This window comes from Euprymna scolopes, chromosome 6 (genome assembly GCF_053919585.1).
Source record: "Euprymna scolopes isolate OS-2025 chromosome 6, ASM5391958v1, whole genome shotgun sequence".
Taxonomy (NCBI): Eukaryota; Metazoa; Mollusca; class Cephalopoda; order Sepiida; family Sepiolidae; genus Euprymna; species Euprymna scolopes.
The window spans coordinates 30,876,877-30,897,982 of NC_136487.1; the positions used below are offsets into that span (position 1 = coordinate 30,876,877).

Below are 21,106 nucleotides of genomic sequence, written 5' to 3' on the forward strand. Positions count from 1 at the left end.
TTCCAAATTAATCGGTAAAAATGAAGGACTAGTATGTGAGTACACTGCTTGAATTAATAAAATAAGAAATTGTGTATATTTTTGCATTTGTTACAATTTTAATTTGTGTCTAATGATTAGCCATTTTAATATCTTTTAACGAAATCATATTTAACATTTTTCAAATGGTTAAAAAACGATTCTAACACTGAGGACATACATCTTATGATAAACCTGCTATAATATATTGTTGTTTTGGTTATTGCGAAATCATAATATATATATATATATATATATATATATATATATATATATATATATATATATATATATATATATATATATATATCCTTCATTTGACTATATTATCGTTTTGTACTATCGTACATTAAACCTCATTGGGTTATCCGACCCGTTGTTTGATCAATTATTCTTCCTCATATGTAGTATTTGCTTATATCGAAGCCTATGATATAACAGTGGCGAACGAGGATTCAAGAACACGCGACGACGGATATCGGAAATTAATATAACCCAGTGTTCCACAATAACAGCGGAGACAACCGGATTCAAAAACACACGGCCGTAGATAATTTCTATTAATTGTCTTTATAGATTTAAGCTATAAAATATGAAATACTAAATAGGAAGGGGTATTGATATCTAGGCGGGAGCTGCTTGAAGCACCAGAGTGCAAAATAGACTTCGTACCGTAGTAGGGGATACCCTTTTTTCTTTCCTGCAACCATCTGTCCACAGAAGATACGCTGTGAGCCTGTTTTGGCTCTATCGTTATTTTCGTGGCAAGCGCTCGTCGGAGCGCCAATCACTGGTTGCCTCTTGCAAAACTTACACAAAGAAATCATTTAACAGAAACCACTATCAATAATTTCTTCCACTCTTTATCTGTACCTAAACCTAAACGTGGATCTCATGAACAGGGCTTCTTTCTTAGAACTGCACGTCTGTAGAACTCTGTTGCGCTTGCCTGCTTTCCGGCTGACTACAATATAGTTGAGTTCAAGTCCCACGTAAATAAGTTATTGATGAGCCGTACCCTTAAGTAATCCAATTTAACAATTTCCACTACTTATGATTACTACGATATTGTCTCATTGACTACCGTGCACTCATTAACCCTTATTCTTGAGTGGCTTCCAGACCTTGATAAGTGGTGACACCTCTGTAAAATAAAACAAAAAAGCGAAACACCATTCAAATGAAATAGGCTTTTCTAATTTTGTGAAAAGAAATTAAAAATATTTTATATACCTTTTATTAATGGACAAACTTGCAATGGCTATATATTTCAATCACATCCCTCGTACGTATTATTCTTTAAATTAATTATTTTTCTGTCATTTGCTTTCAGTTCAATAACTATTGGCACCTACAATTATCCTAATCAATCAGGATGTTATTTTTTTTATTCTTAAGATTTGACGTTTTACTTTAAGGTCACACCTATACAGTTAATATTCTTCCCTGTCACATGTTCCCTTTCAATGCTTGCATGCCACCGCCCACTATTAGGTTCAGGATAGGAAAATGCAATACAAATTTTAATGTATTTTTTAAAATCCAATCGTCATTGTTTCTCGCAATAAAAAGTGAAACAAAGAGAAACATTAAAGGCGGTAAAAATCTGATCTCGCTCTGGTGCACATTCGAGTTATCACTATAAATTGAGTGTTTGTCTGTTTTTCTGATCAGATGCTATTCGTCTCTCCACTTTGTTACAGTAGCGTTTGATATAATCTGTATATCCTCCTCAGACGAGCAAGCATTAACGAAAAGCTCATAGGTAAGTTTTTATTGTTTCGTTTAATTTCTTTATTTTATATGTTAACTAGGAAACAGGCCGACGTTGCCCGGCCGTAAAATATGCATTAATATATTTTCATTCATGCAGATTTCGTATTTATTGTTAAAGACTTAATTCTCAATTTATTATTTTATTGTGTCTAATATATATGTTACATGATTTCAAAATGTTACAAAAAAATTATGACTTGGGTGTCATTAGTTAGAATCGAAACCAAGACTTTTAGCGATTCAGCCTTAGTCCTTACTTAGCGCTCCAGCGTCGCTACCATTTGATTGACACATAGATAGGTTAGAAAAGTTTAAAATTAAGCGGCTTTAAACAATAATTCTTTTGGCGCATGCGCAGGAGTAATAGCTTTATTCAACATATTCCTACAATGGTTAACTGTTTTAAAAAATTTAGACCCCTTAGCAGATATTTTTACAGACTATAAGGAAAATTGAACCTGTTCCGTATGTCAAAATTCCCTATATATATATATATATATATATATATATATATATATATATATATATATATATATATAGTCCACATACAGTACTATTTCGCTGTATCACAGTTCATCAGTGCGGCTAGACAGGCAACTACCTCAAACTAGGATGGAAACCCGACCGCCCAAAACGACAGTCAAAGCTTCTCACCATTACGCTATACGGTTGCTGCTATGCGAGTAGTGAATTAACGATGTTTTGACATCGTTCAAATGCCTAAACCTATTGTTTACACAACGAGCATCGCTTAATACGCTAATGGCAGTTTGTATATCACTTCTCAATATGCTCAACTTAAGATAGGGAGCATTATAGTCATGCACATGCAGTACTGTTTCGCTGCATCACAGCCCATCAGTGCGGCTAGACAAGCAGCTACCTCAAGCCAGGATCAAAACCCGACCGTCCGAACGATATATATATATATATGTGTGTGTGTGTGTGTGTGTGTGTGTGTGTGTGTGTGTGTGTGTGTGTGTGTGTGTGTGTGTGTGTGTGTGTGTGTGCGCGCGCGTGTGTGTGTGTTCGTACGCTAGAATGATTTTATCTTAAATTCTACGTAATAATGCACAACACAGAAAAGTATGCATAAAATGAATTAAACGAAACGAATCATCTAATAAGAAGCTATAATATGGAAAAATTAATAAATGCTATTCTTTCAAAAGATATACAAATTAGTTGATCTGTATGTATTCGCTCGCATATCCATGCCTTAGTATATTATTAAGGTTGTTTCAATAATTTTAAAATAGAAAAAGTACGATTTTAATAGCAATGCCAGACCGAGAAAAAACTCAATTTTATAGTTATATAGACTAGCGGGGCCTGTGGAAATTCCACAGTGATAGTAGACATAATTGTCAATTTTGTTTTAATAATAATTATTTTTAATTAAAGATATTTTTTATATTTAACTTACTCCGAGTCTATTATTATTTTTAAAATAAACCATAACACTCGTACCTACGATAAAGGTACTAATAAATTATTAAGTATTTCACAACCATTTGTGCATTACAATTTTTAAAACAAAGTAGAAATAACTGTCGATTTTACATACTCTTGTACTATTTGACTTGGATTATCGGGATTTTCCGTCAATCATGGCTTGGGAACGATCGGCAGTCACTGCATTAAGCCGAGTTAAGTAATAGGTGTATCAGATTTTTTGTAGGAATTTTTGACACCCCTAACACGAAACTGCGAATAAAATATTAAAAAAAAACTTGTAATTTCTCTTTTAAAAGTGGGTTGTTTATTTTCTTTATGGATTATACTTCCAAAATAAACTATTAAAGTTGCATAAGAAGTAATAGAAATATTTTTTTTTATTTAAAAAAAAAAAGCAGTAATGAAATTAATTGAATTTTACGAGTTCAGTATTTTTCAATTTTTAAACTTTAAAAAGCTATCAAAATTTTTCTATTGATTGTATTTTTACAATATTTTCAGGGTCAATGTGAAATTTTATGCTCTTTCCAATAAATCGAATATAATATTTTAGACAAACTTTTTTTTTTTAATTCACGCCCCCTATTTTGAAATGTCTATTAAAAAGTAAATAATTAATTTACTCACCAAACTTTTATATATCACAAATTGAAGATAAAAGACCAATAAATAATATATTCAAATTTAAAACAAAAAAAGAAGTGTTTTTTTTAGAAATTTACCTGTAAAGTCCGAAGTTTAAAACCATTTTTTTTAAACACGTTGTTTTTTTTGTTTTTTGTTTTTTGTTTTGTTTTTTTGTTTTTGTTTTTTAATGAAACCGTGGTCCTTTCTCCTTTAATTAAAAAAAAATTAGGGTTGTAATTACATTTTTCGAGTAGTTATAAGCTTGGAAAGACAGGGGGTAGAATTAATTCACGCCCCCCATTTTGAAATGTCTATTAAAAATAAATAATTAATTTATTCATCAAAGTTTTATATATCACAAGTTGAAGATAAAAGATCAATAAATAATATATTCAAATTTAAAACAAAAAAGTAGTGTTTTTTAGAAATTTACCTGTAACGTCCAAAGTTTAAAACCTTTTTTTTAAATCACGTTGTTATTTTTTATTTTTTATTTTTTTAAAATGAAACCTTGGTCCTTGCTCCTTTAATTAAAAAAGAAATTAGGAGTTGAATTACATTTTTCGATTAGTTAAGCTTGGAAAGACAGGGGGTCAAATTATTAATATTTTTCACGAAGTTTCTGACACACCTAGTGAAGTAACAGACGTAGACGAATTTCAGATAAACAAAATTGAAATACAAAAATAAAAATTAACAAAACCTACCATAATTTTTTGAATATATATTTTAAAAGGAAAAGTCGCATTTTGTATTATTTATAATTTCGTAATTTTTTTGCAAATAGTTTTTTAGTCAACAAAAGTTGTTGGTTTGTTTCTTTATTTCTTTTTCAAGAAAAGATTAATGTTTTCTAAACCGTAAATTGTTAGGTGAATGTAAAGTTTTTTTTTTTTTTAATGTAGTTTGCAGTAAAGATGAATTATTTATATGAAAACTGTAAATTTAAGGTGAAAATACAGACATTTTTCCAGAAAATTTAGAATTTTTTTTATTTTATTTGTGTGAACCAATCTTTTACCTCGTTTCGGTTGATCGCAGTTTCTTCTCCTGACAATAAAAGAAGAAACTAATGTTCGATTTATAGTCTTACTTTTACCTTGCTTTATTGAACAGAAATTTTTACATGCCTAAAGCGTACATAAACAAAGAAAAAAGTAAAAAATAATTTCAATAATAATTGTTTTTAATTAAAGATATTTTCTAGAAATAAAAGACATTTAACTTACTCTGAATCTATTATTTTAAAATAAAATATGACACACATACATACTTTAAAGCAGCGGTTCTCAACCTTTTTTGACCCATGGACCCCTTTTCCCTTCTTTTTTTTTTTTGGTGGACCCCCTTATAATGTTTGGTCATAAAACAATATTCTATTTCTCAATAGAATATTTTGAGCTTTTAATAAACAAATAAATATTATATAATTAAACTTTATTTTTAAATGAAAACTAATTTAATGAAAATAAAGTATTTTACAACAATTATAATAATGAAAAATTGATTAACGCTAACTTTTTTTTCGTGTTTTTGTTTTTGTAAATTCACGTAATGGAGTGTGTGTGTGTGTGTGTGTGTGTGTGTGTGTGTGTGTGTGTGTGTGTGTGTGTGTGTGTGTGTGTGTGTGTGTGCGTGCGTGCGTGTGCGTGCGTGTGCGTGCGTGTGCGTGCGTGCGTGCGTGTGTGTGCGTGCGTGCGTGCGTGTGTGTGTGTGTGTGTGTGTGTGTGTGTGTGTGTGTGTGTGTGTGTGTGTGTGTGTGTGTGTGTGTGTGTGTGTGTGGTTTTGGTACTTATGCAGGATACGGGCCGTGCTATTTTGTAGATAGGATTTTTAAGTTATACTCAATTTTTACGGTATGTTTTGTTCAATTAAATTGTTAGGTGAATGTACATACATCTCAACCTTTTCCCGGCTATCGCCCCCAAAAGCTATTTTTGACTTAAGTTAATTCATAATCGCCTCCAAGAATAAATAATAACAAATATTGTAATTATGACTAACCAACACTAGAAACATTTTGTACATGCAAATGGAAAACAAATTAATTAAAAATAATTTTATTGCAAATTTACAAGAAATGTAGAGAGTCTAACTAGTGTGAGCCCTGAGCTTGGTGATGTTTCGCTAAAAATTCAATGTCAGGTTTAATATTACTCAAGCAGATACGAATATCTCCACGAGAAATAATGTCAAATCTGTTTCGTTCCTTCTGTAAAATGTGATTCACAGCGCTGAATCCAGTTTCGACAAGATATGATGTTGGGAAACACAAAAGGATTTTCGACATTTGTGACCACAAATTTGGATACAGTGATTTTACAGTGTCTGATTGCCAAAATGCACACAAAGTCTCTCTTTTAGATTTGCAATTCATCATTGCATTTTATCTCGATGATTTCCTCCTGGATATTTTCGTGTGCACTGAGAGGATCACAATCGAATGGGTCAATCATCCATGGCTCAATAGTGAAGTCAAATAAATCGGAAAATCTGATTTCTAGATCATTTTTCATGGCTGACAGATGGTTACAATAAATAACAATGTCATTTTCACATAAGTCGATTTCCGCTAGTTCGGGTATATTATCAAATTGCCTTCGTTTTAAATTAATTTGAAACATATTAAGTTTTTCAACAAAAGCTCTCATCACCCGTTTACAGTCTATCAGGGTTATCATTTTTCCTTGCAGCAGGAGAGAGACTTCATTTAACTTACGGAAGATCCAACTAAGATAGTGTATATTTTTCTTTGGAGCTTGAATTTCGATAGCTAAGTCTGACTGTCCTTCTGTTTGTAGGAATACAACTATTGCATTAAATAAGTTTACAAATCTTTGCAAACAGTTGCCTTTGGATAGCCACCGGACATCGGTATGCAAAAGGAGTTTTATATATTGTTCGTCAGTATCAACACAAAATTTTCGAAAAAGACGGTCACATTTACTGTTAGATTTGATTTTGTTTATTGTTTTTATAACAGTATTCATTGACTGATTTAGAATAGGGCTTAAATTTTTGGCCATGAGTTGATGCATATGTAGCACACAGTGTATAGCTAAAATATCGGGGCACAGCTTTTTCAAAAAAGAAATAAATCCTTTGTGTCTTCCCACCATAGCCATTGCACCATCAGTAGCACATGAAACTAAATTTTTAGTATATGGAATATCTTTTTCTTCAAAAAAAGTTTTCACAGCAGAAAATATGGAAGCGCCTGTAGTGTCAGTCTCCAACAGTTTTACAAACAATAAATCCTCTTGTAATGCACAATTATTATCAAAATATCGGACACATCCCATTAAAAGAGCCTTATTGTCAACAACAGTACTTTCGTCGATTTGAATGGAAAAGTTTGTAGTTTTCAATCTTTGAATTATTACGTCTTCGATATAATCTGACATTTCATCAATTCTCCTACGGATAGAATCATTACTCAAAGGTATTGCCTTAATGATTCATAATTTCTGTTATTACTGCTTCTACTGCAGGCTTAATAATCTTTTCAGCTGCCGTATGTGAGCTACCTGTTTTCGCAATAATTTCAGCAATTTTGTAGGAAACAATTAGTCCACCGTCATTAATTTTTGTCTGCTTCTTAAATAATGAAATCAAAGTACTACGACTTTCTAACGCAGATTTCAATTCCTGAAAATATTCGATAGGCTTACTGACTTTATCGGGGTGTTTTCTTCTCATGTGGTCTGAAAGCCGAGAGGGTTTCATGGCTTCATTGGATAAAGATTGATGACACATGAGGCAAAAGGGCTGCTTTGGGTCTGTAGAGTGTTTGATGAATCCATATTGTAAGTACCCATCGATATACTGTCGACACTTCTTTTTTGCCGAGCTTGCCATAAAAAATAAGGGTGCGAGCTGTAATAAACTAGCGTATGGTCGCAAGAAAAAAATACGGACAAATTGAGTAAGATTAAATTATTTTTATTCTCACCACAAAGCAAAAGGTTGTTTGTTTTTTTGTTTTTTATTATTTCCTTGATGGCGTCGACGGCAACGGTGAGTTTGTTGATTCGGCAGTCGGTGACGGCGGTGGTGCGAGAGCTTACCACGATGGTGGCGACGATGACGTAGACAGTAGCAGTCGGTGACGACTATGGGGAGGCGATGATGTCGGCGGTGAAGTTTATTGATACATCAGTCGGTGATATCAGAGAAGCGGCGGCGGCGTCGGTGATAGCCTTGTTGTTGATGTTAGCAGTAATGACGTTTTCCTTCGGAGCTCTCCGGAAACGGTGCACGCTCAGTGTGTCGCCGTCCGACATTAGTTCCGGATATTGAGTTAGTGTTTTGTTTATGTAAATATGAACGAATCTGTAATATAACAGAGCGAATGAAAATTGTAAACACTTGTAAGACAATGTCACTGGAGAATCGGATTTACTGAAATAAATTGAATATTCAAAACTGACAATTAATTTATAAGAGAGCAATTCATAGGTCACGTGACCAAAGTTTCGCACTAATAGTTTAGCTACGCGTTTATAATTTCAAAAAGTTTTAAAAATTTACTCGCAAAAATGTCAAAATTTTTCACAGATAAAATTGATTGAAAATCGCCCCCCCCCCAAAATTTGATTTTCGCCCACTAGGAGGCGATTCGCCCCCGGTTGAGAACAGCTGCTTGTGCCAGTTGGCACAGTTTAATATTCAAATTTAAAATCGTTAAATACAATTTAGGCGCGCAGTGCAATTGATTGTTTCGGCGCGTTAAAAAAATGAAAAATGACACCCACGCAAATTCCGGCGTGACCTTTATATACCAAAGGTGCGTACGTAGTTGAAAGCACCCCATGTGATGTCTTCCGTCCAATGGAATTCCTCCTAGGACACATTTTAAAACTGATTTTCTAGAGCTCGTTTGGAGCCAATCAAATCAAATATAAACATGCACAAACACAAAATCTATCTCTTTAGTCTCTTAGCCTTTCGAGCATTCTTTCGTCTCTTTAAACTCTTCCGACTCATTCAACGCTTTCTCATTAGGACTTACCACGCGTGCAAACATCAATTATTTCATTTCCACTGCTCCGCGCATTAATACTCTCTTTTAACAGACGAACATTAATATTGTCTATGTTACATATTTGAACATTCAAAGAACACAAAAAAGAGACTCTCCACCTTTCATATGAACTCAAAAAAAAGAACTCTGAAATATTGAGAACTATGTTTTAACTTGTCATTATTTGTTATTTCTATTCCGGAAATAAACCTCCGTTTGTGTTGCACATAAGATTTCTTATTTTTATTTTTATTATTTGTAGAGGAAGTCAGTTCCCAAAAAAAAGGCCAGGCGACCCCCACATGCTTTAAAGAGACTTAACATAACAATTGGAAAAAATTTTCATGCAAGGGAAACAACTCTATTTTTAAACCTAAAAAATGCAAGGGAAACAACTCTATTTTTAAACCTGTAAAATGTTTTTGATTTGTGATGGGGGTATATATTTAATTGCTGCCCACATCAGCAATATGTGGCACAAGGCCGGAAAGTGGGAACCCCGCAGGCTCCCCTAAAGAAGGGGCACTCCTGCAATTTTCTGAATCTAGCAAGTTATAATTTGAGGGGCATGAGATCCCAAAGCAAGGCTGTTTGCATGCTAAGGGATCTGGTGGCCCTTGAGGTAGACGTAGTAACCATGCAAAAAAGCCACTTTGTTGGGGCTGGGGACTGCAATGTGCTGGTAAACGATTTTAATGTTTACTCAGCATATGGCAGCCTCCAGAGCCGGGGGGTTTCGGTGCTAGTGAGTCGCACCCTGGCTGCGACGGTTACACTTGTCCACATGGACGCTCATGGGAGTCTGGTCGTGATCGATGTTGCCATTAAAAGCAGCGCATTCCGGATTGTGGCAGTTTATGCGTCTAACATCCACAGCGAGAGGGTTTCCTTTTTTCGGCGGGTGGAGGTGTTTCTCTCTTCGGGACCAGAGTGGGTAGTGCTAATGGGGGACTGGAATTCCGTCCTGAACTCCGCGATCGATAAGGTCGGTGGGGTTAGTGGGTTCGGGCCGTGTGACAACAGCCTGTCTGACCTGATGGCCTCGTGCAATCTGGTCGACAGGTTCCGTCTTGATCACCCAGGGAGGGAGATGTGGACGTGGCAATCTAATTTGGCCGCCTGTCCGAGTACATACTTGGACAGGATGTTAATTAGAAGGGGCGATATAGATTTCCTATCTTGTCCCACGTTCCACTGGCTAGGTCATTCCGACCACAAACTTGTTTTGGCCCATTTGAGATTAGGTAATAGGCCTAGGTTGGCTGGCTGCTGGAAGCTGAACGTCTCCTTGTTGGAGCCGAACGACTTTCAGGAGTAGCTGACGACACTAATTCAGAGGGAGTTAGTGGGGGCGGTTACCGGGAGTAGCTGGTGGGTTAAGCTTAAGGTCACCATTAGGCACTTTTGCGTCCAATACAGCCAATGCCTCATGCTAATTAGGGCTCGGACCAAAAGGCACCTAGATGAGAGACTGACCCAGGCGGTGGCGGGGGGGGATTCCCTAGAACTAGCTCTAGTTAAGGGTGACCTTAATCGCTTGGCTAGCGAGCGATATGAAGGTCAACTAGTTAGGGCTAGGTTAAACAGAGTCTCCAATGAAGCCGTGAACATTGATGCTGTTGAGCGTAAGGCCGCTCTAAGATGCGGCTCAGATGGGTACATTCGGGAGCTGAAAAACCTGGAAGGGCGCTCTCTCATGTCGGCACGTATGTCCGCACACAGGTCTGTATGCAGAAGCTTAGCAAGGGAGGCTTGGGGATGCCTGATCTGCAAAGCCACAAGCATGCAGAAAGATTGCAAGCTTTTCCACGGCTCATATCCGACCCTGCCGCTGAAGGTCACAGAAGACCGGTGGGGGAACGGCATTTCCTGACTGAATGCCGAGCCGCCCTTAGGGCATTGCCGGGTTCCAGTGACCTTGCACGGCCTAAGAGGAGGCTATATGAGGAGTTAGTGGTGGGGACTGTGAAAGACCTGCTGGTGGAGCGGCTACATCTGTCAATGGGGGAAGTTCTCTCACTGTGGAGTTGGGCGCCTGCCAGTAGATTCATTAACAACTCTGAGTTTTTGATTACATGGAGACTAGTCCGGGACGCACTGCCACTCTTTGGCAGACTAGCCAGGGATTTGTGGGATAGTGAATATTATTATCCCCCGTGCCCACGCTGCAATGATGAAGAGGAGGAGGAGACGAGAGAACACGCGCTCATTCTTTGCAGCAGGGTGCGGAGTCTCTGGGAGTATGTCGGAGATGTAACGGCTCGCATCGACCCCGAGTGGTCGGTGCCACTTGATTTAGCGTACGTGGTCGAGAATGTGGACCCGCCATTTAACAGGGAGAAACGAGCGGTGTTTCTAGTGATCCTAGTGGTTGCTCGGTTAGTGACGTGGGTTTCACGTCTGGGCATTGTCTATGAGGGGCAATCTGTTTCCGATCAGGATCTGGTTGTTTATTTTAAGCATCAACTTAAAATAAAAATCAGATGTTATTGGAAAAGATTGCACCGCATAGACTTTGATAGGAGATGGGTGCACAGCACTAGTTTGTGCATCCGACAAGGAGCTAGGTTCGAGTTCGCGTTTCCACCCTAGTGGTATTGTTTGTTTTTTTTTTCTCAGAACCCAGCCCCTTATGTTACGTAATATAAGGTTTACCTTATAAGATGGGTAGGAGTAGGCTAAGTAGGTGTGTAACCACCAAGAGTGGATAGCTTGTGCTTTGTTAGGGCCTAGACTAGGGTAATATGCGTGTTGATCCTGTTCCCGTAGTCTTTGGTTTTTTTCGTTAGATTGGCACTAGGAGAGCTTCCAAAGATGCCCAGTCCACCTGTTTTATTTTGTCCCCGGCCTATCTTTGCCCATTACGAACTTTATCTTGGAAGACGCCATCCATCCCTGTTGACCCCGACCCCAAAGTTATTTTTCATACAATCTCTTAGGTCCTCCACTCCCCTCTAGGGAATGACCTGCTTGCTTTCACCTCTTCACCCCGGGGGAAGAGAACCGGAAGACAGTGGGCGTTTCACACGACATACCAGCTGTTAGGTAGGGAGGGTCCCCTTACTAACCTGCCCCCATAGGCATTTTGTTTATTTGTTTTCTTTTTCTTTCTTTTGGGGTGTTTTCTAGTTTGCCCACCTCCCCATCATCTCACCCCCATTACAAAAATAAAAAAATGCCTAAGTTGTACATATGTGTTTTTGACTTTTTGTTTATGTAAATATGTTATTTTTCTCTTTTTATAATGTGAATGTAAAACGTATATATATATATATATATATATATATATATATATATATATATATATATATATAAAGCTTAATGTCTCTGTGTATGTGTGTGTCTGGTCACGAATAGGCTCCTATATCGTTGACTACTTTAAAAAAACTGATTACATATAATGATAGAAGATGTATAGAGACACAGGAATGGGTATGTTTTATCTGGCAGAACGGTGGTTCATTAAAATTGTGGAGTCTGCGTTCGCGCCTAGTCCACAAAGTATGGAAATAAAAAATTTTAAAAATAAAAAAAACTTTTACAGGTGTTTTTGATATAGATGTACATAATAATACTTTGATATGTATGTTTTAACCTAAATAGGGATGGTATAATAAAATTGTGGGGTCTGCGTTTGCGCCTAGCCTCCACAGAATAGAAATAGACACAAACTTTAATAAAGACTTTTCATATCTATCTGTGTAAGTATACTTTGATAATTATGTTTCAGTTTGAAGAACTATGGTATAATAAAATTATGGGTGTACGTTCGCACCTGACCTCCATAGAATGGAAATAGGTCACAAAGTTTAACAAGGTTTTTTAATATAGATCCACAGAATATTGTGATAAGTGTTTTAGTGTGAACAGGTATGGTATAATAAATTATGGGGTTTATCTATTTTATTTTTACTTTCATCATATTTTGTTTTGGTTTTGATGCCCCCAAATTCGAAGCTATCTCTTTACAACCCTTCCTTTTCATAACCTATCATACTTTCATAAATCAGAGTTTATTTTCTGTAGGCTGTTTTTTAACCTAGTCAACAACGGGTACTTTTGCTAGTATATATATATATATATAGTAATCCACATACAGTACTGCTTCACTGTTTCACAGCTCATCAGCAACTACCTCAAGCCAGGATCGAAACCCGATCGCCCAAACGACAGTCGGGGCTTCTATACAGCTGTTGCTATGCGGGCAGTGAATTAACAATGTTTTGACATTGTCCAAAGTACCTAAGCTCAATTTGTTTGCACAAAGAGCATCGCTTCATACGCTAATTTGTATATCACTTCCCAAATGCTCAACCTATTTATTTAGTATTATAGTAAACGACAGCAATACTGTTTCGCTATTTCACAGCCCATCAGTGCAGCTAGACAAGCAACTACCTCAAGCCAGGATCGTAAACCGATCGCCCAAACGACAATCGGAACTTCTAATCGTTGAGCTATACGGCTGCTGCTATGCAGGCAGTGAATTAACAATGTTTTGAGATTGTCTAAGTACCTAAGCTTAATTTGTTTACACAACAAGCATCGCTTCATAAGCTAATGGTAATTTGTATATCACATCTCAAATGCTCAACCTAAGATAGGGAGCATCAATGATCGGTAATTAATTTTTGCACAATTTACAATGTTAAGCGTTTTAATGCATATATGAATATTGTCAGAACAAGTAGTCAGAATTTACAAAGCGTGTACTATTCTTTATTTTTATTTTATTTATTTGTTTTTTTTTTTTACATGGGGGTCACCACTTATCAAGGCCCGAAGGCCACTCAGGGATAAGGGTTATTGCGTGTACAGTAATCAATGAGATAGTATTGTAGTAATCATTAGTATTGGGGGTTTTGATAGAGTGTCTTACTTAAGGGGGTAGTTTGTCAGGAGTTTGTTTATGTTGGACTTGAAGACATCCAAGTTGTAGTCAGATGGGAAACAGGCAAGCGACAGAAAGTTCCACTTGTGTGCAGTTCTAAGAAAGAAGCTTTGCTCATGGAATCTACGTTTGGATTTAGGCACAGATAAAGAGTGGGGAAAATTATTGACAGTAGTTTCAGCCAGACAGGTATTTCTCGTGAAAGATTGGTGAAGGGGGGACGAGAAATTGAAGCTCAGACGAGCACCTGCCATGGAAATAACGATAAAACAAAGACAGGCTCGCAACGTCTCTTCTGTGGGAGAGAGGTTGCAGGGAAGAGAAAAGGGTATCCCCCACTAAACCACAAAGTCTATTTTGTACTCTGTCAAGGCAGGATAGGCTATTTTTAGCAGCTCCTGCCCAGATGTGGCAGCAGTACTATTCTTGGAATTACTTGGCTTTTATACAGATAGAGAATTGCATCAGTAGTGAGATATCTTCTGGAGCGGTAGAAGGGTCCCACCATTTCCCAGCGTCCCTGGCAACAGATTTGATGTACGTGTTCCATTTCAGATCAGGAGTAAAGGTCAAACCCAGAAGCTTGTCAAAACATGGAGCCTCTTCAAGACGAGAGCCATCGATGTCAATTGATGTCAGATAGGGATCAGAGCGTTGATGATGTAAAGATAGAAGCTTGGTTTCGGATGCATTAAAAGTGACCAGCCACCTCTTTCCCCATTGTACCACATGCTCAAGATCAGAGGAGAGAGAATCAGAGATAACTTGGTCATTTACGGCCTTTGATATGTTGCCATAGACGGTCATGTCATCAGCATAGATGTCAACGAATGATTTAAGTATGTGTTTTGGGAGATCATTGATGTAGATCAAGAAGAGAGTTGGGCCCAGGATGGACCCCTGGGGGACTCCAGCATTAATACTGTGGGCCTCTGATTTCTGCCATCAACCACTACTCTTATGAACCTACCAGAGAGAAATGATTTAATGATTGAGAAAACATTTCCAGTAATAGCTGGAAATCTTGTGAAGTAGGCCCTTATGCCATACTTTATCGAAGGCCTTCGATATGTCAACAGCAATTGCCCTGGAAAGGAATCCTTTGTCAAGAGATTCACTAACCCTATTAGATATAACCGTTAGCACATCTGCTGTAGATCTGGCAGAGCGGAAACCATATTGCATGTCACTAAGAAGTTTGTTTCTGTTGAGGTGGTTGACTACTTCTTTATTTAATATGGATTCCAACAACTTACTCATGACACACAGGGGACTTATTGGTCTGTACTGAGAGAGAGATGACTTTTCACCTGAATTCTTAAATACAGGGCATACTGACGAGGTTTTCCAGAGTGTTGATTGAAAAGCACTTCTTCTTAAGGCAATGCTTAAACAGTTTTGTAAGTATGGGGGCAAGTTCTGGTTGGAGCTTTTTCAGCACTATAACTGGGCCAGTTGCTTTACTGGAATCAAGGTTCTTGATTAGCTTGGCGACCTCACGCACAAATATTTGTATGTTACCTAGCGTGTTGTCTGTTATAGGAGGAAATACAGGGAGTTGATGGTCATTGTCATATAGGGTAGAATTAGCTGCAAAGTTCTTGGCCTTGTCTGATGCTGACGAGATGACCTCAGGTCCATTGATAATAGTTTGGATAGAACGAACGCTTCTGTTCAAGATCCTGTTTGCTATTTGCTAGAACTGGTGGGAACCAAGCCGCTGCTCAGCTACTTTGGATTTAACAGACTGAACATATAGCTCTCTTGCATGTTTTATTACTCTTTTTTTGCATTTTTTTAATTTATTTTAAGCTTCTTTAGATTATTGTATCATTCTCATAACATTTACCCATGTCCTCAACACTCAATGGCCAAGTTTCAACTGAATACTGTATACACATATCTAATAGAACCTTAAGTTAGTAATGACGGAAAAACAAACCTCAACAGTTTCGCCATCGAACTTATCCATTTCTACTGCCTTACACTTATTGCACACAAATTGGTTATCATCCCTCAACTACTTTACTTCCTTTCAACGCCTTTCCTACAAACTGAGTAGTGGAGGTTTCTCTTTTGCAGGCTTTTCAACACTATAAACACGAATCATTTTGGACTTGGTAACCTTCACTCTCGAACCTTTATTTTCTATAATATTCTACCAAGTCTTTAACCTGACAATTAGAAATTAAGTTTCTGAATTTTTGAAATAAGGGTTGATTTTTCATATTATTTGGATATTTCTGACTATTGTTCTCATCTTGCGTGTTATTCAGACAACTTTCGATAATGTACAAATAACACTGAAAATAAGAAGAGAAGTCTGAACAATCAAAATAATTGGAATAATCAATCATACATAACCAATCGATAATCAATCAGGGTGGAGCGATAAAATTGTCATCATAAAGAAAACAGCACTACAGCTATATTTTCATTTTTTTTATTAAAAAAAATCAATTCAGGTAACTTGATTATGCAGTAGACTTAACATTTATTCAATGTAGACGCTTTCAGTCTTAATCAACGCCTCGATAAGGGTCCGGAACTGGGAGCATGCCTTTTTTACAAATGCTGGTGGGAGCTCCGCGAATACTCGGTGGATGGCGGCGATCATGCTGTCTTTAGTGGTGTGGAAGGTCATGTCGGTGACGTTCTCAAAGTATGACACAAACGAAGTAGTCCAGCGGGTTCAGATCAGGAGAGGAGGAGCCAGTGAGAGAAAGCTAAAAAATCGTAGCACTCTTGAAGCCAAGTCTTGGTCTCTTTCGAGTCCTGTTGACACAATCAGGTTCTGCCAGTGACCACCTGATTGCACCAGGGGATCAGTACACTCTTCAGCACATCCAGGTATACTTTGGTGTTGATTTTAAGCCGACTTCGAAAATGTGAAGTTGCATGATGTGGCGCTCATTTAAAACTACACTATAGACTATAATTGTGGCCGGAAACTTTGTTTTCATCACCTTAGACACGTCTCTGTTATTCGTGACAATCGAGCAATGCGTTTTTGAGAGTGCTGGCAATGGTCCTGTTGTCATAATTTGGATCGGTAGAGAGTATGAGTTGTATAGTGGCGCAACCCCGATTTCGTTTGGGAACATTGTCTCACTTTCAGACAGCTACTGTCGCTTTTGGGATTTGTACACAACTGGCCAACTAATAGATAGTCTGCAACAAAACAAGAAAGCCGGTTTTCATCAAATGGAAATGGAATTATGTCGTCTTTTCTAGGGCTACAATTTTATTGTTCCATCCTGAGTATTTGTTCCTTATAACATAAAAATTTACCAGACATTACATCCTAATTTAGAGGCCAGAGTAGTCCGTGTTTGTTCGTCCTGGTCTCAATATTTACTTGCTTCCTGCCGCAAGATCTGACGCATGGTCGGAAGGTTGGGTAAATGAAGGCAGTACCCCTAAAGTAGTACTCTCGTCTATTAAACATTACCTTGGCAACTCTGTCGGCATTCCATAGACAGGGCACCTCAGGCAGGAAGAAATAAACTTTCTCCATCTTGATAAAGGTACGCAAGACTTGGGATGTTTAAGTTGGTTAATTTGCAAAGCTTTGATATGCATGACATTCTAGCTCATATAAAAGTGTTTAAGGTGTTCTCAGATAGGGTACACACCTGTCTCTCTCTCTCTCTCTCTCTCTCTCTCTCTCTCTCTATATATATATATATATATATATATATATATATATATATATATATATACATACATACATGATCATTCACACAGAGGAAAACCGAAATATCGGTTGAAAATTATGTGCTTTTGAAATTTTGTATTCCTACACGTCAACACACAGGAAATAAATACAGAAAAGATATAAACATTTATAATTTTTCGTACTGAATTTTTCTTCAAATATATATATATATATATATATATATATATATATATATATATATATAAAGTGTAATTGCCTGTATATGCGCCGAACAATCTCTACCAAACTCCTCTGTAAAGTTTTGGCCTTCTACCTTGAAACTTGATATATATGACCTCAAGCATCTGGAACGAATTTGGCTTTAGTTTTAAACCGGTACAAATAGTTGCTAAGGGGAAAACTTAAAAATTGTAACTTGACATGAATAAAAACGACTTAATGTGTTGCCTCCACTCATGTACATTTACATGTTTAAGTTGGTTAATTTGCAAAGCTTTGATATGCATGTAATTCTAGCTCATATAGTAGCGATTAATTGTTGAAAGTTGAATGATTTTGTTTCCATTCTAGCTGATGCCACCTAGTCATATGTTTTAACTTTTGAAATTACTACAATTTAAGTACAATATAATAATCAAAATAATTAATAAAAAATAATTATTATTATTTGTTATCATGTAATATTACCTTTATATACAGTTTTTGGTTAAAATTAATATTAGTTACTTTTATCAAGTTTTCATTATTTTAATCGAACTTACTTTTTATATTACTTGATAGTAATCAGTATTTTTAAATCTATTTTCTCAAATGAAAAGTTAAAAAATAAAAAAGAATAAATATGGCAATTCATACATTATTTGACAAGAAAGTAAAAAAAAAAAAAAACTTCCCATAACCCCTCGTTTTTTTTTAATAATGCTTAATGTCATCTAGCTTTTTCTTTTTAGTGCTGGAATATAACTCGGTTTCGACATGGGTGCTTCTTCTAGCTCGTATCGTCAAATGTAAGTAAATGTCTTTTTAAACTTTCCTGTTTTTATAACTGTTTTTTTTTTTTTTGTCATTATTTAAAAACTTGACTTTTAAAAAGAAAGAATAGTTTTTTCCGTCGTTTAGTTAATAAGATCGAAACATTATCATTCGTAGGGATATTACATAAGGTTTACTTGAATATAAGTGTGTATATATATATATATATATATATATATATATATATATATATATATATATATATATATATATACTTTTATGATATTTCTTGTAAATATTCTATATTTTTCTAGTTATAGTAGGATAGTAGACAATAATTAAATACAGATAGTACTACATATATATATATATGTATATATATATATATATATATATATATATATATATATATATATATATATATATGTATATATAAGTTCAATTCACAATTTTTTTTAAACACATGTTCTTTGATTTCTGCATAAGAGTATATGTTACAGATCTGTTTCGGTAGCAATCTTCAACAAACAGTAAAAATGTGTTGCCACTGCGTTTTTGAATGCATCAACCTCTTTAGACAGTTCTTTGGAGAAATCAAACGTATTCAAACAATCTATACATATCACAAACAGGCAAATGCATACCTCTGATGTCGAGCGTTTATTATTTATTATGTAGTCAGGTCTCCATTTTTTATTTATTTATTTTCACCTTCAGCCATATTTTCGTATTCATAATTATTCCTTTTATTCTTTTTATTAAATATTGTTTACCTACTTAAATTTATTTTCTCCCTGTTTTAATTATTATATATTATTTCTAATTAAGCTTATTCGATTTTTTAGAAACTACAATATCATAAGAATGTGTTTTACACCTTTTTGTCTGTCAGTACTGAAACAGACGTATTTTCGTATTTATAATGTCCATTTTCTTTTTATTTAATTTGCCCTCTGAAAATTATTTTCTCCAGCTATCCCTTATTGTATATTATTATCAATTTAAATTTTTCTGTATTAAAAATAATATATTTTTGGAATGTCTTGGTTTATCTATCTGCGAGTAAACATCCTGTTTAGTTGCATATACGTTAGGAGACGCAGGGGAAAGCACTCTAATTAACTTTTCATAATATATCATTTGCTTAGTTATTTCCCTTCGCTCACTTCTCATATATTAACGTTTGCTGGCTAATGTCTGTATTGTTTTTTAAAGTATTTTTATTTATTTATTTTTATTTTTTACCGTTGCACTGCTATAGTGTCTAGCTAAAATGTTTATTTTCTTTATATGTTCTATTTTTTTATGTATCTTGATTTCTAGTTATCTAATTGTTATACTTATTTGACGTTTCAAGGCAATATAGATTTAAGAAATTTATTGTTATCAATGATTTTGCTTTACTGTGTCTATTTATGAGTTTACCATCATTTCTTTAACTGTTACTAAAATTCTTTAATATATAATATATATATATATAGGTATTTCTTATTATTTGTTTTGGTTGCTACAAAACGTTATCTGACTATATTATCAACAATCTACAAACTGAAATTAATCAAGAAAGTTGAATTTAAAGTAAAAAAAACATTGTTTTCTAAATAAGATATCGTCACATACGTTTATTAAAATGGTTAGTCATAACAGCACCTTACTTTAATAGGAGGAACATTGTATATTTTCGCCGTAAGAATGTTTATATGAGATCAAATTGTTGCTCGCTAAAATTATTTCTATCATAATCTGCATATTGTAAAATAGCCAATGACTCGTAATGAAAGAATACCAATAGCAATTCGATGCCACGCATTATATTCGTGTCAGGATTTTTTTTTTTAAGATCCAGAATGAATGTTGTATATTTTACCGTTAAAATTAAGTTTACGATGGTCCAGATCATGAATTATATGATCGGGAGATCCTATTTATTAAAAAAGAAGGATAGAAGGTGATAATATACTACGAACATTAAATTAGTATATAGATATGCTAATTTAATTTTCGTAATATGTTATTTTTATTCTCCTTTTTAATAAATAGGATCTCCCGATCACAGAAGACTCAATGTAAAAAAATAAAATAACAAACACGGTGTCGTTGTCGAACCGTGCGTGAAACTAAAATATACCTTCTTGGTCTCTTGGCTAGGATTCAATGCTGGCATCTGTTTTGTCTAAAGATAGTATAATGATATCGTGAGGTTTCCGTTCGCGTCGGGCGTTTATACAATGAAAATATGTCACAGACCTCTACAACAATATTGGAGATGAACTGTTATAAGCAGATATATTCTGACACTACATTAACCAGATAACCTCGAATTATACTGTTACAGTTTTAACAAAAGGGTTACAATAATATCGCGGAGCCTCCGTTCACACTGAACGTCAACAGAATGCCTAGCAGCAATATATTACATATGGAAGATGCCGCTGTGGAATTTCTACAAGTCCTATTAGCATAGTGCAGACGGAAGGCCCATAGTAATTGCATGCCGTGCATTGTCTTGTGTCATAATTTACTTTTTTTTTAAAGGTCAAACCCCAGATGCAATACCAAGGTCAAGATTAAAACAGGAAACTATGCTTACGCTCGGAACTTCACCAAATTGAATTTTGTTCTATATAACGAGGAAGACCAACCCAGCGAGAAATTTTGGTTT

General features: G+C 35.5%; 3 protein-coding genes across 4 annotated transcripts in view; 1 reads left to right on the forward strand and 2 right to left on the reverse strand.

Moving 5' to 3' along the window:
* The first annotated feature begins 1,543 nt into the window (after positions 1–1,543).
* Positions 1,544–21,106, forward strand: part of LOC145277603 (arachidonate 12-lipoxygenase, 12R-type-like) — a 135,909-nt gene continuing 116,346 nt past the window's right edge. The window contains exons 1-3 of one of the 2 annotated variants that reach the window (XM_080129122.1): positions 1,544–1,783; positions 18,423–18,479; positions 20,980–21,106. The exon at positions 20,980–21,106 is cut by the window's right edge and continues 345 nt beyond it. In XM_080129122.1, coding sequence (XP_079985248.1) covers positions 18,448–18,479; positions 20,980–21,106 — 159 coding nt within the window. In that variant the 5' untranslated portion in view covers positions 1,544–1,783; positions 18,423–18,447. Of the gene's footprint in view, positions 1,784–18,408; positions 18,480–20,979 lie in introns of both variants that reach the window. The other variant, XM_080129123.1, reaches the window with a different exon arrangement.
* Positions 6,240–7,283, reverse strand: LOC145278132 (zinc finger BED domain-containing protein 5-like). Its single transcript, XM_080130412.1, has one exon. It carries the CDS (start codon positions 7,281–7,283, stop codon positions 6,240–6,242), a length of 1,044 nt encoding a protein of 347 aa, XP_079986538.1.
* Positions 7,330–7,635, reverse strand: LOC145278133 (protein FAM200B-like). Its single transcript, XM_080130414.1, has one exon. It carries the CDS (start codon positions 7,633–7,635, stop codon positions 7,330–7,332), a length of 306 nt encoding a protein of 101 aa, XP_079986540.1.

Excerpts from the sequence above, each read along its gene's own strand:
- LOC145278132 (XM_080130412.1), bottom strand. The coding sequence starts at position 7,283 with ATGTCAGATTATATCGAAGACGTAATAATTCAAAGATTGAAAACTACA.
- LOC145278133 (XM_080130414.1), bottom strand. The coding sequence starts at position 7,635 with ATGTGTCATCAATCTTTATCCAATGAAGCCATGAAACCCTCTCGGCTT.